We start from the raw sequence: 18,864 nt of genomic DNA, 5'->3' as shown, positions 1-18,864 counted from the left end.
TAAATTATTCAAAGCAAGGGCACAGTAGAAAAAAAATCAGTTTTGGTTCATTTAGAATTTAAGATGAAAGTCTAAGGAGAAAATGCTTTCTAAAAAATGATCTCAATTGTATTTTTCTTTTTAATAATGATGTTGGATTAAGTGCAACAAAGCTCGTTTTGCTCTAAAAAATATATATATAATTGGACAAAACTATAATTTAGTTCATTTTAAATTTGATTCATTATAGTATCTGAAGTGAAAATACATTAAATAGCAAAGTAATTGATTATCCTAAGTTCCAGTTTATTGATACAACTTTTCTCATGTTCTAAAGTCTGTAACACGTTTATATACATTTTTACAACTATGCCTGGATCATTCTGACATCACTGAAGAATCATTGATAGGGGGCAACCATAGTCACTTCAAAATCTCTTTACTTCCACTAACACCTGCTTCAGAGTTTATATCACAAACCCTGTTGCCTTTATAACATTTATTGACAGCAGCAGGGAAGGGAAATATGACTGACAAGAATCTTATCATCGCACGTGGGACTCCACTGAATTTGAAGTCGGTGATGTCATTCCAGGCATGGATGAGACGCGTGAGAGGAGACTGTCGGAAAAGACTTTGGGGGAGATCCCTCAAACTTAAAATCAATGACTGCGGCTTAAATGAAACTTGACGCTGGTCTGAACACTTCTGACAGCCGGGCACTCAAACATTCCATTTATATTCTGTGTTTGCGAGATCTGTCATCTTTCTAAAAGCTGACAATGAACCTACAAAGTTGAATTCCAAAATGGTTGCAGAGGTTGTTGTTGCACTGTTGGCTGTTGTCATGTCCCCCCAGTGCCTGTAGTTGTGCTGTAAGAAGCCTCGCATCCGATGACTAAACCAACACCCCTTTCTCCTTGTGTACGGCTAGTTTTATTTCAATAATCGTCAAAGATGTGCCAGTAGGATTCGTATAAAATTATATCCACGCGTTAAAAAACTAAATCTGCTAGCGTAATGCGTTAAGGTAGAGGCGGAAAATCCCCGTTGAAAGTAATAGCCGTCGACCGTATGAAAAGATTAGCGTAGCTTGTTTAGCACAGGCCGCAGCGACCGGGGACTGAGCGGCTGCCGGGAAGCAACGGACTCAAGCAAAGGCGGAAGCCCGCTTATCACGCACTGCAAGGCGGGGGCCTCGTTACTCGACTCGGGGGATTCAGGAGGTTTCACAGGCCAACGGTAACTACGAATTGCGCAAAAATAAAGGAATACTTGCCGTCAAAATGTTTTTCGGATATCTGTTTTTCTTGAAATATTATTACAACTTAATCCAATGAAACTAATCTAAATGTACCTGATAAATAATATCCCTAAACTTACAAATAAATCCAGTCTTCGACATCGCGTTTCTTCGTTTAACAGGTATTTTGCTTATTATCGGTCCCGAGTCTCTCGCGTTTAAACATATTCCGACGACAGTTACAAAGTTTCACAATACGTTCGAAATATTTGAACGACGCAACAAAGAAATATATCCTGCCTCGCTGATTTTGGCCGTATCTTCCGTAAAAAGAATTAAATTGTTACTTCAGGCGCTACACCCAACTTGCTCAATCCTTTCCTCAAAAGTAACTGATAGTGCTGCCCAAGTACATGATAGAGTAGTAGGCGTGTTGTCCACCGTCCCCTTGCGTTTTCAAAGTTGCTTTGCATGTCAAACGTATTGTACTCTGCCCAAACACTTTTATGAGCCATCGTTTTATGATTAGTGCTTCACCTGCTAAAAGCTCTGTTTACACCAGCTGTTTTTTTTTTTAAATGTGTCATTGATCGCTTAAAACGGGCCACTTTTCCTGCTTCCTGTCACTTTAATATTTAATGATTTTAGTTGTTTATGCTGAACGTCCTAAATACTTTGAGTGCTTTGATATGCAGAGTTCAGATTTGTTCGATGTTAGAGGTGACTGCAACATATTGAACGCTACTTAAATTCAGTGACTTGACCTGCAGATAAGCAATATAGTATAAACGGTATAGATACATAACTTTTGTAATATTGTATACATTGGTTCCTATACACCATGAAGGAGCACTATAGTAGTGGAAGAGCTGAGAGCTTTGATTTCTGTTCTCTTCAAATGTCAACTATCATTATGTCTCTGCAGGCTATATGGTTTAGGGCAGCTGCAGGGTAAACAGTAGCAGTCTACAATTGAAATTAATAAAGTGAATATTACAGGAAATGCTGGAATACACTACAAGACATTAAATCTGAACAGTTTTTAAAAAACTAGATATCATACACTTTGTAGGTTACATAGAAAAGCTTAGCACTGTATGCTAAACCACTGAGGATCACCCTATACCACAGAACACAACAAACTCACCCGGAAAAATGTGCCTCATTGCTTCCAGATGCATGACAAATCAAAACCGTTTGTGTTGTAAAATCATCTTAAAATATCAAGCATGTTGGATATCATCCAACTTGATAAAATTATAAACAGATACCATTCCATCATAGACCATGCGATTTGCTGGGAAATCTGTCAATGCTGACTGCCCAAAATCTGCAGACTGCAAATTGGGGCAAAAATTCGGGAAGAAGTTGTGTAGTGTATTCTAATCCATTTTATACAATAGATTCATTTTTAAATATATATATTTTTAATTCATGCATAACATTTACATCGAATTATAACATTTATTGAATTAGAATTGTAAATTTAAAGTAAAGTGAATAAAAACATGAATATGTCTTATCGAACAGTTTCGAACATCTCCAAACGAAGCAGAATGGAATTCACATTTCTGTCTCATTCACACACCATTTTCTTTCATCAGCTGATGTTCCGGAGAGTTCCAGCCCTGGGATGTATGAAGGCAAACACATCCACTACTCGGAGGTGGACCGCAAGCCTCTGTGTTCATATAGTCCAAAGCTTTGCAAGCAACGGCGACTCAACGGTTATGCTTTCTGCATCCGTCATGTGCTTGAGGACCAAACCGCTCCTTTCAGGCAGTGCGAATATGTAGCCAAGTACAATAGCCAGCGCTGCACCAATCCCATACCCAAGGCTCATGACCGAAAGTAGGTTTTTTTTAATTAACAAATGTTTAAAGAAAAGATTGTCAATGTTTAAAGAATAGTGAAAAAAGAACCTGTTTGTCTTTTAGGTATTGTAACAGTCACCTTCAGGTAATGGGTGTCCTCCCCAAGAAGGAGCGAAAGAAGAAACAAGACACAATAGAGTCTTTAGCCTTCAACATTACTGTTCCATCCCTGGCTCTGAAGACCCACAACGGGCTTGAGCTTTTACCTCCATCCCCACCACCCTCCCTGGCTTGTCTTCTCCCCTCAGATCCCTTCGCCTTTTGCAGGGGGGAAAAAATGTTCAAATCAAGTGGCACATTCCTAAAGAAGCGCCAAGAAACCCAAGCTCCGAACCATAAGCAGAAACCGCAAGATTGCATTGTGGATGCAGCCTTCCCAAACCATCTCAAAACCTCTTCTCTGTCTTTAACTCTTCCACGTCCTTGCCTCCCTCCTCGCCAGACTGGAAGAACTCCACAAACACCCAAAGTTCCCTCCTCCCCTTGTGCAGAAATCTCACAATCCCCTGCAGTTTGTTCAGGTTCATTATTCAAAACCTCATCAACTCTTCAGGACAGCCGTCAGGGTTCAATAGAAACGGCTCCAGCTGACAACAAGATTAAACTGGACTTTAATCATGCATTTGACAAAAAGGTTGTCCCTGCAGCTTCAGGGACAGCACCAAGCCGTGATGACATACATATATGTTTAATAAAAATGCACTCAGTTGCCATGCAACAACAAGCTCCATGTTTGCAGAAGTTTCATAGATTGATTGACCAACATAGGGGAAGGAACCAAGACCTAAACCCACATTTAGGTAGGTAATTGTGACATGGGATTTTGACAGTTAAAGCTTTTTTGAGTTTTAGTTTGATTTCATGACAGACACAACTTGTGTTCTAGGGCTTGACTGGTCAGAAGACAGTGAAGAGGAAGATGTAGACATGGGGAAACTTATGTCATATCAGTGCAAGAGACTACAAGAGAAGCACTTTGAGGAAAGGTACAGTCATTCATTAGTCTGACAAACATCCATCCACCAAACACAAAGATTGCTAAACTGCAATTTGCTTTACTACATGGCTTCTTTCTCATATATTAGAATAATCTAATCTCAAATCAGTATTTATGTCCTCCATTCTCACAGATGGGACAAACATTGAACGGACCTTAAATGAAAGCTTAAATTGATTAACTAATCTTTCAAGATAATGTTTGGAAGATCAGATCTAGAGCGGTCGTTCTTAATCCTTTTGACCCCCTCCCATTGTCTGGAACAATATTCGAAAACCTGCCATCCCTAGGTCAGTGAATAAAATGGCAGGTTTCCAGAAGTTTGAGGAGCTGAATGTTCTTCAGGGTTCTCACTAATTTTAACCATTTAAATTTTATTACTTTTTTAGTTGCTCATAATTTACTGGATAATTATTAAAGCTACACTATGTAACTTTTGGCCCTCTAGAAAAAAACAAACAAAAATAAAACTGCAAGTTTTGGTTGTGTTTGGCTCTGTTCCCCTGCAGAGATGAATGTGGTTTGAGACACCAGTTGTACACATGGATACAATCAGAATGGTCAAACAAATAAATAAAATGTTTTGTTGTTACTTATTTACAACCAGTAATTCTGAAGAACTTTCCAGTGTTGAATCATTTTTTCTTGTTTGTTGAGTGAATCCACCCAGATAGCTCTCAAATATAAATCGTTATAGATTAATAAACATGTATTTGGGAAAAGACATGGTTTAGAAGATTTTTTTGGCACTCTCTCATTAATAATGTTTTGTTATTTTTAATTAAATTAATATAGAGTTAAATAGTGTTGCTGCAAGGATAATGATTTTTATGAATATTTTTCATTCACAATTTCTACAATGTGTTAGAGCTTAGAGTTAATTCATTTTAAATTGCAGATGGAGTTTTAAGGTTTAATTAACTTTTTGGTTCATTTTTGGTTGTTTTAGCTCATTTTAATGCTTGTTTTGTCTTACTTTACATCATTTTAAGTTGTGATGTAGTATGTTTGTTTCTTCAATTCAGGAAAAAACATTTCTTGATCTTTGACATACATAATCTAAATACAAGTTATGATAACCAACAAACTTGTTTTTTGAACTTGAAAAAGTTCTGTTTTCATATTTCTGGCAATGCATGAATGCTTACACTCTGTGACCCAGCAGTGGATTGCAAACCACAGTTTGAAAACTGCTGATCTCGAGAATTCGGTTTCATATCTCACAGTGCCAGCAGGTCCCGCACTGAGCGTTTGGCAGGCTTCTGCTCATACCTGAGACAAAAACACACGCACCTTTGCAGAGAGCAGAGGGGCTTCATGAGGGAGAGGAGATCCCAGCATGCCCTGCGTAAAGCCCTGCTGCAGGCAGCAAGAGAGGAACCTCACCAAACTGCACAGCTTTTTCAGGAACAATATAAAAAGACCTCCACAACCTCCAGGTAAAACTGCGCACATGTGCATTAAGGGTATATATAAACAATACCTCGATATGATCAATTAAATGTTTAACAATTAGTGCTGTCAAATGATTAATCACATCCAAAATAAAAGTATTTGTTTACATAATACATGTTTGTATACTGTGTATATATAATATAATATATGTATATATAAATAAACACACATACAGTATATATTTAGAAAATATTTCTTTGCATTTCCATGTATATATTTAAATTCTTGATATTATAAATAAATTTTTTAAATTTATAAACTCGACATATTTTTCTTAAATATATACATGCGTGTGTATTTATACATACATGGGCTAATAAATGTACACAGTACACACATATATTATGTAGACAAAAACTTTTATTTTGGATGTGATTAACTGATTGACAGCACTACTTAAAATATGATGCACATATATACTAGATTGGCACTTTAGAGAACAGAAAAAGACTTTTGTCATGTACAATTTGTCATTTGTTTATCTCATTGCACAAGCTACTGATGAGCACTCATCAGACAAGTGATCAACTCATGTGCAACTTTTTTATTTTTCTGTAGACATCATTGATTTATATTTTTCCAAATGATTAAAAACCTAAAATGTATTTTTAGTTGTAAATTTTGAGATACAAGATTTGCAGTTTTAAATGTTCAATTAATTATTCATATTTTGGCTTCTTTTGTGAGTTGTTAAAAATGTAACAGGCTGTGTAAAATATGACGGAATATCTTAATATAGATATGATAGTTGCAGGCCTCTTGAGTCTTGAGAAATCGTAGTTGTATAGCGAAAATATTTTAGTGAGAAATACTGTTTTATGGTCAAGTATCAGATCATTTTGTGATGAAACACTTGTGTCACTGCAAAAGCCAATAATGAGCTTTTATCAGACAACTGATGATCTCATGTGTGACACATTTTTCTTTTCCTGTTTTTCTTTATATGTATTTGTAGTGCTGTCAAACGATTAATCGCATACAAAATGAAAGATTTTGTTTACATAATATGTGTGGATATTGTGTATATTTATTATGTATGAATACATGCAAACACATTGTATATATTTAAGAAAAATATTTTGTTAAATATTATATATATTTATATATAATATGAAATATAAGAATATAAATATTTACATTTGTATATACATGTAAATATTAAAGAAATATATACTGTATGTATGTGTGTGGGTGTGTATATATATATATATATATATATATATATATATATATATATATATATATATATATATATGTATATATATATTTATACATACATACTAAATACACACATTACACATACAATTAGTATGTAAACAAACATTTTTACTTTGCAATTAATCGTTTGACAGCCCTAATATTTTGATTACATTTTGAGCTAATAAAATACAACTGGTTATGTATAATAAACACATAATATCTTAATATTGAAACAAATATTGCATTGCTGACTAAGAGAAACAATGTCAGATCATGTCATAATGAAACATCTGAGTAACACTCCTAATGTGCATGACAAAGCATTCAGTGCTTTTCATTTCAATTCAAGATTATTTGTATTATGCTTTTTACAATGTAAATTGTTGCAAACCAGCTTTACAGAAAATGTAATTTCTAGATTATATTTAGTAATAGCTTATCAGTGGTGAATATCTCGAGTTGATGTCCATATGGCAGGAATGTACAGTAAAAATCAAGTTGTTAGTTAATGTCATGTATGTTTTTTATATTGTATGAGGGTTGGCATCATCTGAGGTCCTCTGGGGGTGGGTATGTGGTTGGGTGGGGCATCATCTCTTAGGTGTTCGGTCATCTCAGGTCTTTGTTAGGACTGGATCCAAACTGAAACTTGTGTAACTCCTAGTTTCTACCCATGGCAGAAATTAATGAAGAATGAAAATGTGCATTTGATCAGATGTAACTGAAGAACAAGGTTATGAGAGGCATTATGTGAATGCTTGGCTAAAGAGATATGTCTATAATCTAGATTTTAACAGACAGAGTGTGTCTGAAACCCGAAAGTTATCAGGAAGGCTATTGCAGAGTTTGGGAGCCAAGTCGAAAAAGCTCTAAGTACTTGACCCAAATGATTCAGCATTCTACTTTGTAAGATTTATGTTGCATTTAGTTTTCTTACTTGTCTTGATTCCACAGCACTACAGTACCATTGGCTGGAGATGACTCAGGGTTGTGTTCGGCTGTCGTGAAAGGTGAAGATTGCAGAAATTCAGCCTTACCGTTCACCAGGCACTGCTTTCAGCGTATCCTTTCTAAGTTCTTATTCTTTGATTTAGTCCGAACTAAACTCAGATGTACTCGTAAAAATAAAAGCAAACTGCTTTTGGTTGTTCATCTGCATTTCTGAACAGTTTGTCCTGTGACTTGTCAACAATCAATCAATCAATCAATCACCTTTATCTATATAGTGCTTTAAACAAAATACATTACGTCAAAGCACTGAACAACATTCATTTGGAAAACAGTGTCTCAATAATGCAAAATGATAGTTAAAGGCAGTTCATCATTGAATTCAGTTATGTCATCTCTGTTCAGTTTAAATAGTGTCTGTGCATTTATTTGCAATCAAGTCAATGATATCGCTGTAGATGAAGTGACCCCAACTAAGCAAGCCAGAGGCGACAGCGGCAAGGAACCGAAACTCCATCGGTGACAGAATGGAGAAACCAGACTCAGTTGGGGGGCCAGTTCTCCTCTGACCAGACGAAACCAGTAGTTCGATTCCGGGCTGCAGCAAAGTCAGATTGTGCAGAAGAATCATCTGTTTCCTGTGGTCTTGTCCTGGTTGGTCCTCTGAGACAAGGTCTTTACAGGGGATCTGTATCTGGGGCTCTAGTTATCCTGGTCTCTGCTGTCTTTCTGGGCAGTAGAGGTCCTTTCTAGGTGCTGATCCACCATCTGGTCTGGATACGTACTGGATCTGGTGGCCACGGTGACCTCGGAACAAGAGAGAAAGAGACAAATATTAGCGTAGATACCATTCTTCTAATGATGTAGCAGGTACGGTGTTATGTGAAGTGTTTCCGGTTCCAGTTTACCTAATTAATGCAGCCTAAAAATCCTTTAACAGATTTGGATATTAAAAGCATATTAGTATGTTATGTGTATGCCAGGTTAAAGAGATGGGTCTTTAATCTAGATTTAAACTGCAAGAGTGTGTCTGCCTCCCGAACAATGTTAGGTAGGTTATTCCAGAGTTTAGGCGCCAAATAGGAAAAGGACCTGCCGCCCGCAGTTGATTTTGATATTCTAGGTATTATCAAATTACCTGAGTTTTGAGAACGTAGCGGACGTAGAGGAGTATAATGTAAAAGGAGCTCATTCAAATACTGAGGTGCTAAACCATTCAGGGCTTTATAAGTAATAAGCAATATTTTAAAATCTATACAATGTTTGATAGGGAGCCAGTGCAGTGTGGACAGGACCGGGCTAATATGGTCATACTTCCTGGTTCTAGTAAGAACTCTTGCTGCTGCATTTTGGACTAGCTGTAGTTTGTTTACTAAGCGTGCAGAACAACCACCCAATAAAGCATTACAATAGTCTAACCTTGAAGTCATAAATGCATGGATTAACATTTCTGCATTTGACATTGAGAGCATAGGCCGTAATTTAGATATATTTTTGAGATGGAAAAATGCAGTTTTACAAATGCTAGAAACGTGGCTTTCTAAGGAAAGATTGCGATCAAGTAGCACACCTAGGTTCCTAACTGATGACGAAGAATTGACAGAGCAACCATCAAGTCTTAGACAGTGTTCTAGGTTATTACAAGCAGAGTTTTTAGGCCCTATAATTAACACCTCTGTTTTTTCTGAATTTAGCAGTAAGAAATTACTCGTCATCCAATTTTTTATATCGACTATGCATTCCATTAGTTTTTCAAATTGGTGTGTTTCACTGGGCTGCGAGGAAATATAGAGCTGAGTATCATCAGCATAACAGTGAAAGCTAACACCTGATGATATCTCCCAAGGGTAACATATAAAGCGTGAAGAGTAGCGGCCCTAGTACTGAGCCTTGAGGTACTCCATACTGCACTTGTGATCAATATGATACATCTTCATTCACTGCTACGAACTGATGCCGGTCATATAAGTACGATTTAAACCATGCTAATGCACTTCCACTGATGCCAACAAAGTGTTCAAGTCTATGCAAAAGAATGCTGTGGTCAATTGTGTCGAACGCAGCACTAAGATCCAATAAAACTAATAGAAAGATACACCCACGATCAGATGATAAGAGCAGATCATTTGTAACTCTAAGGCGAGCAGTCTCAGTACTATGATACGTTCTAAATCCTGACTGGAAATCCTCACATATACCATTTTTCTCTAAGAAGGAATATAATTGTGAGGATACCACCTTTTCTAGTATCTTAGACAGAAAAGGGAGATTCGAGATTGGTCTATAATTAACAAGTTCTTTGGGGTCAAGTTGTGGTTTTTTTATGAGAGGCATAATAACAGCCAGTTTGAAGGTTTTGGGGACATATCCTAATGACAATGAGCAATTAATAATAGTCAGAAGAGGACCTATGACTTCTGGAAGCACCTCTTTTAGGAGCTTAGATGGTATAGGGTCTAACATACATGTTGGTTTAGATGGTTTAACAAGTTTATACAATTCTTCCTCTCCTATAGTAGAGAATGAGTGGAACTGTTCCTCAGGGGGTCTATAGTGCACTGTCTGATGTGATACTGTAGCTGACGGCTGAATTGTTGCAATTTTATCTCTAATAGTATCGATTTTAGAAGTAAAGTAGTTCATAAAGTCATAACTGTTGTGGTGTTGGGAAATGTCAACACTTGTTGAGGCTTTATTTTTCGTTAATTTAGCCACTGTATTGAATAAATACCTGGGGTTATGTTTGTTTTCTTCTAAAAGAGAAGAAAAGTAATCAGATCTAGCAGTTTTTAATGCTTTTCTATAGGATATGCTACTTTCCCGCCAAGCAATACGAAATACCTCTAGTTTTGTTTTCCTCCAGCTGCACTCAATTTTTCGGGCTGCCTTCTTTAGGGTGCGAGTATGCTCATTATACCATGGTGTCAAACTGTTTTCCTTAACCTTCCTTAAGCGTAAAGGAGCAACTGTATTTAAAGTGCTAGAAAAGAGAGAGTCCATAGTTTCTGTTACATCATCAAGTTGTTTGAGGTTTTGGATATGCTAAGGAATTTGGATACATCAGGAAGATAACTTAAAAAGCAGTCTTTTGTGGTAGAAGTGATGGTTCTTCGATACTTGTAACAAGAAGTAGAATTTACAATTTTGGCTATATGAAGTTTGCACAGAACTAAATAATGATCTGAGATATCATCACTTGGCTGAATAATTTCAACACTATCAACATCAATTCCATGTGACAGTATTAAATCGGATGTAAAATCACCAAACTCTTTAATAAAGTCTGTATGGTGCCCTGGTGGCCTGTATACAGTAGCCAGTACAAACATAACAGGGGATTTATCATTAACATTGGTTTCTCTGGATAATGTTATATGAAGCACCATTACTTCAAACAAGTTATACTTGAAGCCTGCCCTCTGAGAAATCCTGAAAACGTTGTTATAAATTGAAGCAACTCCTCCCCCTTTGCCTTTTAGAGGCGGCTCATGTTTATAACAGTAATCTTGGGGGGTGGACTCATTTAAAATAATGTAGTCATCAGGTTTTAGCCAAGTTTCTGTCAAACAGAGCACATCTATATTATGAGCAGTTATCATATTATTATCAGTTATCGTTTGTTATCAACAAACCATCTGCTTTGGTGACTGACTAAAGTTTTATGACTGTCTACATTCCCTTTATTGTGTCCTTAATGGCACTCTGTAGATATCCTTCAGAACCGTTCTCAGCAGCTGTTCTCAAGCTGCACTGCTCGCTTTGCAGATGGAGCTCAGTGTTCCATCCCTGTCTTTGACATCACGCACCAGACGCCACTTTGTGACGAGCATGCCAAGAAAATGGTGAGAAACAGAAGACTATTTCATTGCGTAAAAAACTTTTGCTAGTACCTAATTTAACCATGTGTGCGCCAATGGTACTTTACAGGACAATTTCCTTCGAGGTGATATCAGCCGGAGAACGTACCACCACCACCAGCAGATTCAGCGGCACAGACCACTGAAGAAAGCCAAGCCTCCAGCACTTACTAAGAAGCATAAGAAGAAAGGAAAAAGAGGAGCACCAAGACGACCTCAGAAACCCATTCCTCCTGCGCAGCCTCAGGGTAACCTGGGAATGCCTTCCATCTTGTGCCTGCCCACTCAGCCCTCTGGCATAAGGTGAGAGCCGAGTGTGTTTGAATGTGTGTCTGTTATCGTGCGCTTATCATCTTTGTTTTTGCAGGAGCCCTTTAACTCCTGATTTAAGTGCAGATGAATTTCCAGATGACATCACCAATGAGATCAGCGACATTCCACATGACCTGGAGTTGAATCAGGAGGATTTCTCAGATGTTCTTCCTCGACTCCCTGATGACCTGCAGGACTTTGATCTTTTTGAAGGTAATATAACTTTTTTTTTTTAAGGCGAGACTGTTTTTGAAAGAGGTCTCTTATGATTAACAAGGGTTCATTTATTTGATCAACAATACAGTAAAAAAATATATATATATTGTAGAATTTTTTTTTTTTTGAAATGGCATTTTTTCATGTGATGTCAAAACTGAATTTTTAAGAGCCATTACTGCATCACACGATCATTCAGAAATCATTCTAAATTGCTGATTTGATGCTCAAGAAATTTCTTATTATAATCGGTGTTGAAAACAGCTTAATTTTGTGGAAAGCAAGAAAGTTTTTCAGGATTTTTTGATAGATGAAAAGTTGAACAGAACAGCATTTATTTGAATTTGAAGTGGAAATGTTTTGTAGCATTAGAAGAGTCTTTATCAACACTATTGATCAGATTAATATGTCCTTTCTGAATAAAAGGCTTCTATTATATAATTATTTTACTACGTGATTCAAATAAAGACTTATTTGTCATTATTTTATGGTTCGATTGCATATGATCTCTCTTTCTGTGGGGCTGTAGAAAACACTGGCATAAAGTAAAAGTTTAATGATGGAACTTTAAGAATTTATATCTAATCAGAAAGTTTTTATTTATGCCTGCTTCGTTTGTCTGTTTGTAGTCATTTGCTATTCTATAATTCATGTTTATTTGTCATAACAGGCAAGAATAGTGAGCTGTTGCCCACCTCCGAGGAAGCCGAAGAATTGGTTCGCGTTCTGCAGGCCATGGGCTCATACCCAGAATCCCTTGCATGTCTAAGCGGAATGGCTGAGCTTGGTCCCGTAGAAGCTGTAGATTGTCGAAGCATGCCTGGGGGAGTCGTGGATCTACTGAGTGGACGGCTATCTGCTGAGGCTCTCTCCAGCCTGGAGCTGGACCCAAATCTGCTCCCCACCTCCGAAGATGCTTTTCCCCCATCACCTCCATCACCACAACCCCCTCTCACTCCTCCATCCTCTGTGGGGCATCTCCCAGACAGCGCATACTCACATCTACTAGCAAAGATGCATAACTCCAAAGCAGATCTGAGTGAACTGGCACTTGGTAAGGATGAGGACATCTCTCACGGCTCCTGGGGCGTTCTCGCCCTCCCCCTCAATGATTCCTCACAGTTTCACAGCATTATTGCCTCGGATGGCCTGCTGATGTCTACAGCCCTCTCAACGCCAATGACCCCCTTGCCCTCGGCCCCCTGTCAGCCCAGTTCGGCCCTCTCCACTTTGCCTCAGACTGTGCCCATCACTTGCTCCACACCCGCATCCTCACCCTCGTCACCAACATCCCAAACCAAGCACCTTCTACCCCCACTCTTTAACCACTGTGGGATTCCAGCAGACTTGCAGCCGCACCACAGTACACCGGCGCCACCTATGGACCAGGCCTGAACTGCAGGCAGAACCAATTTGCTACAGTCACAGTTTTCAGGGCACATGTTGCAGATGATTTCCCATAACACCCCCCCCCCCCCCCACCAGGAAAGAACATCAAGCAATAAATTTCCTTGTCGGCTTAAAATAGTTGCTCTTTTCGAAAAGCAGACATAGATGGATTTTAGCCATTAAAATCACTTGTATCCTTAAATGCATATTTAATATATTTATAGAGTAGCAGACTGCACAATTAGTTTTACTGAGTGAAAACGTTTGGTAACTGGTGAAAATGTGGTTCTTGTTTAGAGGTAATGGGTAAGTTTGTCAGTGGCAAACACAAGGGGAAAGGTGTCATGGTTGTATCACTATTTTGTGTCCCGTGTGTTGATTAAAAAGCATATTGTTTTGGCAGATGGTGTTTATGTGCTTTTAGTAGCCGTTAAACTATAGGGTCTTGCTCTGAGTGTAAGTGCCTGCCATAAAAGCTGTGTAACACCTTTATAATCAGTCTGTTGCAAATCAACAAAATGCACATTTGTCACTGGGTAAAAACGTTTTAAACAAGTGACATTTATTCTCTGTTTTTGACAAGTAATTACCTTCTTCTCACATTACCATAAAGTTACTTGAGGGTGTTAAACTTCGATTCTGAGTGTTCGATGTGCTCCTGTGTAAGGCCTTTAGCTGAAGTGATAGCAGTTGTGGGAAATAAATTGTATAAAGCTATAATCCGTTATCTCATTATGGCTTTTAAAAAGAGTAATTATGATACCTTTACCCCCATGTCATGCCAAGTTGACGTGCATTTTCCCATTTAACTTCTTATTAGATGCTTTCTTACTAAAGTGGCTTACAAGAAAGCCTCTTTTTATGTCCACGTCAGAAAATATCTATATATCAGTATACTGACCAATATAATGAAATAGTTTTTTGGGCAGTTAAGCTTTTAAAGACAACAGTGATGTTTAACCTTAATTCGATATCTTTATAAAACGCATAATGATATAAAACTGTGGTTTGGTAGACTTGCCGTTGTACCAGATTATGCTGCTTTTACCAACAACAGGCATACTGACAGATATCCTTGCACACCAATGGTCGTCTCATATACTTTTTATACTTATTCACTGAATGTATCAAGTCAACAAAAAAAGTTTAATTATAACCTATTAAAATGTTATGGTCCTCTTCTTTGTTCAAGGTATTTTTATGTATTGACATGTTTACTTTTGTTACTTAAGTGCTTGGATGTGGGCGTGCGTGTAGACAATGTGTAAGAGAAATTCTATTTGTTTTATTTGAAATATGTGAATTAAAACTGCTATGACCACAACTTTGTGTGGACTCATTATTTTCAGTGTCCTGTCAACAGCCATTTGCAAGTTTTGTGTTGCAAAGAAGACACTGATAGCACTACAAGATTGCAATATCTGTATTAAGTCATTCTGTGGGCAAACTAAAAAGTACCAGGGACAGATGATTCATAACATATAGGACCTTGGGCAAGCTTTCTAAACGGATTGTAATTGCAAACTAATAAGAGCTGTTCTAACCTGTCGACGAGAATATTACTTGAAAAAACGGCAGAGGGCGCCAAATGAATTATAATGTGATCCAGTCTTTTGCAGTGAGAATAGATTTTTCCCAGTGACTCGAATCTTTTGAATCAGTTAACCAAAAATATATTTTTTTAATGTAGATTATATTATATCATAATATCAAATAAACACAAGAGTCTTTTGTTTGTTTAAGGATTTCCTCGACCAATACGCTAAAATGTGGACCGAAACAAGTCTTTCTAACCTACATTAAAATATGCACATTACAATAAATCACGGCTGAAGGGCGTTGTTTGGCACGATGAATCCCTTCAGGGGTTAGTTCACCCAAAAATGAAAATTAGTCCATAAATTACTGACCTTGAAGTCAGGTGTATATGAATTTTTTTATTTTATATGAATCCAGTCAGAGTTATTTAAATATATATATATATATATATATATATATATATATATATATATATATATATATATATATATATATATCTTTGATCTTTTGATGCCACTGATGTTTGATGCCACTGAGCGGGTTTTGCACTGCATCGGTTCATGAGAAGTTTAATAAAAAGCGCATCTATTAAAAAAAAAAGTGTCCCACACAGCTCAGTGGTGAACAGTTATCTTCTGTAGCGAATCGATGGGTTTTTGTAAAGAAAAAAAAATCCATATTCAAAAGATAACAATAATCACTTTAATCTAGCTTTCTCACTGTTGTAAAACCAACGGACGCAGTTCTAGGGAATGATTTATGAGGTTAGCGTTGCGCGTGCGCAGGTGAGCCTCATGAAAACCAACGTTTGTTAACAGGAGCTAAGGAAGCAAAGTTTCCCTACTTTAGCAAACGAAAACCAGTTTCCTCTTGACTTACACTAAAATCCTCCGACATTCTTCTTTAAGAATCCTCGTTTCATAGTTCTAATTAGTGACCATTGTTTTGATCCCTCCACTGTTTTGATGTCCGTCACTTATGCATGCGCAAAGCTGACCTCATACTTCACTCCTGTTTACAACTATGAGCGCAAACTAGATTAAAGTGTTTATTACGTTTTGAATATGGATATTTTTTTCATACAAAAACGCAATGATTCACTACAAAAGTCGAATAGTTTTTAATGGATGAGCTTTTTATTAAACTTCTCATGAACCAATGCAGTACAACACCAGCTGAATGGCATCAAACAGCTTGAGACATCAAAGACAATTTTTTTTTTATAACTCCAACTGAATTTGTCTGAAAGTTTAATGGATGACTTCAGGGTGAGTAATTTATGGCTTAATTTTTATTTTTGAATGAACAAATCCTTTCAGACATGATTTACAGCACGTCCTTGGGTAGGCCTACCTTATTTATTTTATTTACATTACATTTAACATTACATTTAATCATCTAGCAGATGCTTTTATCCAAAGCGACTTACAAATGAGAACAATAGAAGCAATCAGACCAACTAGAGAACAAAAGCAGTATAGCTTACAAGTGCAATGACAAGTTTTTTTTTTGTTTTTTTTTTATAAAGAATAGAATAGAAAATAAAAGGTTAGTGCTAGTAAAGTTGGTCAAGTGTTGGCAAAAAAGATCGTTAGATGTCTCTAGATGTTTTCTGAAAATGAATGTTCGAATCAAGATTGGGAGGTCATTCCACCAGCTGGGCACAGTCCAGGAAAAGGTCAGTGAGAGTAATTTTGAACCTCTTTGGGATGGCACCACAAGTCGCCGTTCACCTGCAGAACGCAAGCTTCTGGAGGACGAATAAGTTTGATCTGAGTTTAGGTATATTGGTGCAGTTTCAGTCCACCAGTTTTAGAAACACAATAAAAATATTTTAATAAAAAATTTATGCATTTGAAATGTCAATTTTTTAAAGCAATTTCGTTAAATGCTGTCCCTCTGCTAAAAGTAGTTCAGCAACAGTAAATATTAATAAAATGTTCCGAACATGCCTAAAAAGAGAACAGGAACTGTTTTTATCTGCTGTCTTTAAAAAAACAAAAACATATATGATATTTTCTCTCACACATACATCTGCTCATCTCTAAGGGTGGTACACAGAACCATTTGGTGAGGCATGCTGTATCCTAAATAAAACACAGCTGCTGACCAATCAGAATCGAGGAATGGAACTTTTTAATAAATAGGCCTAATACCTGTTTAGAATCAGAACTAAATGTCGGTGTGGTGACAAATCGGGTCCGCCTCGAAATCCGGTATCCATTAGGACCCCAAGCGATCCCATTGGCTCAAATTACTTTTAATATGTAGGTACTCTCCTTAGCTCCTGATTCACAATGCCAACAAAATCGTGTTATGATAAATGCTGTTTTAACTTCGTTATGATGACCATTAATGTCATGACGCCGGTCGCGAATAAATCACTCGTTAAATCAAATCGAATCAGTTTGATTCATTCGGGTAGTTCACTCAGGCAATAATTCGCAGCTTCTCACGCGTATCAAGAAAAAACAACATGGATACAAGTACAATCAAAAGTAGGCTATATTTAAAATATATATGGGGAGCAGTTTTTGACCAACAGTGGGGCAGTAGGCTGGACTCGTTCAAGAAGGAAACTGGAGTGAAATGGACGATTCTGTGTGCTACAACAGAGAGCGAAATACCAAACGAGGCATTTTGTGTAGCCTAACTTCCCACCTCTCGAAATTAGTCTGCACATGTATCATGAAACAAGCGTTTAAGGATGACGATGATACAGCTCATTATGACAGAGCTGATGCAAATCTATTTTCCTTCAACGCACTGCTAAGAGTGGCGAGAGGATGCTCCTCCGCGCGAGCCCGGGGCTCTGGCGTTACTTAGCAACGGCTCCCATACTGTACTCCCGCTCCAAGAGCCTGGTTGCCTTCAACACTGGCGCTGTTTCTATTTCTGTTGTAGCGTTGCAGTCGCCGTCTGCTAAAACATTCATAGCACAGTCCTCTTAGCATGTGGCTTGTGATGTAATGTTTCAGTTAGAAGCACAACCCTACCCATGCGCCGCAGAGTAATACTGACCACTAGCGTAGCCAGGAACCACAATGTGGGTGGGCCCAAACAAAATTGGGATGGGCCTAGCATAAACTGCGTCTGTTATCAAAACAGACTAAGACAAATACACCTGCTTGAATACACACCACCGTTTAAACAGAACAAGCCTGTGTGCCATTAAGCAGTGTTAAGATCATAACGATAAGAGCAGCATTAGCACGGTGGCCTCACACACACACACACACACACACACACACACGTTTGTTTTTGTGAAAAGTGGGGACATCACATAGGCGTAATGGTACTTTACAAACTGTATATTCTATGGCCCTACACCAACCCTACACCTAACCCTAACCCTCACAGGAAACTTTGTGCATTTTTACTTTCTCAAAAGAACTCATTCTGTATGATTTATAAACGTTTTGAAAAATGGGGACATGGGTTATGTCCTCATAAGTCACCCTCTCCTTGTAAGAGCTGTGTCATACCCCATGTCATTATACAGAGTTGTGTCCAGATATGTCACAAAAACAAAAGCACACACACACACACACACACACATCACCGCAACACCATCATCAAATAAGCAGGACAGTAGTGGATAGTACAGTACAGTAGCAAGCTGCATCACCTCTCATTAACCAGTTCATGTCAGCCTTAAAACGGGTGTTCAGTTCCATGATCTGCTTGTCTAATATAGCCTATCATTCAACAGTTGTTTCAGGTCAGAGTTGTCCTTGAGCGTTTGGCCCAACTTCACAACTTCCTCTTTCGGGTCCCAGTGATATTCCAATTCACAATGTCATGCCTTTTCAAAGCCTCTTTCAAAGCCATTATGTTATCAAGGCCATTTCCTTC

At 37.7% G+C, this 18,864-nt stretch overlaps 1 protein-coding gene across 2 annotated transcripts; it reads left to right on the top strand.

Moving 5' to 3' along the window:
* Positions 1 to 442: 442 nt before the first annotated feature.
* On the top strand, positions 443 to 14,794 carry ino80db (INO80 complex subunit Db). 2 transcript variants are annotated; one of them, XM_052558989.1, is made up of 10 exons: positions 443 to 903; positions 2,827 to 3,073; positions 3,160 to 3,896; positions 3,983 to 4,082; positions 5,320 to 5,532; positions 7,703 to 7,809; positions 11,405 to 11,538; positions 11,624 to 11,856; positions 11,921 to 12,078; positions 12,752 to 14,794. In XM_052558989.1, the coding sequence occupies exons 2-10, from the start codon at positions 2,856 to 2,858 to the stop codon at positions 13,474 to 13,476; spliced, it is 2,625 nt and encodes an 874-aa protein (XP_052414949.1). In that variant the 5' UTR covers positions 443 to 903; positions 2,827 to 2,855; the 3' UTR covers positions 13,477 to 14,794. The 2 variants fall into 2 exon arrangements, with proteins under 2 accessions (XP_052414949.1, XP_052414948.1); XM_052558988.1 differs by having other exon boundaries at positions 444 to 1,221.
* Positions 14,795 to 18,864: the final 4,070 nt, after the last annotated feature.

This window comes from Carassius gibelio, chromosome B6 (assembly GCF_023724105.1).
Source record: "Carassius gibelio isolate Cgi1373 ecotype wild population from Czech Republic chromosome B6, carGib1.2-hapl.c, whole genome shotgun sequence".
Taxonomy (NCBI): domain Eukaryota; kingdom Metazoa; phylum Chordata; class Actinopteri; order Cypriniformes; family Cyprinidae; genus Carassius; species Carassius gibelio.
Note: the sequence above shows the minus strand (reverse complement) of the source record. Positions and strands in the feature narration are given on the sequence as shown.

What these genes read in the sequence shown, in the direction of transcription:
- ino80db (XM_052558989.1), top strand. Translation starts at nt 2,856, where the DNA reads ATGTATGAAGGCAAACACATCCACTACTCGGAGGTGGACCGCAAGCCT. An exon ending in AGACCTAAACCCACATTTAG is followed by an intron (nt 3,897 to 3,982) that starts GTAGGTAATTGT and finishes CTTGTGTTCTAG; the next exon opens with GGCTTGACTGGTCAGAAGAC. An exon ending in AAGACCTCCACAACCTCCAG is followed by an intron (nt 5,533 to 7,702) that starts GTAAAACTGCGC and finishes TTGATTCCACAG; the next exon opens with CACTACAGTACCATTGGCTG.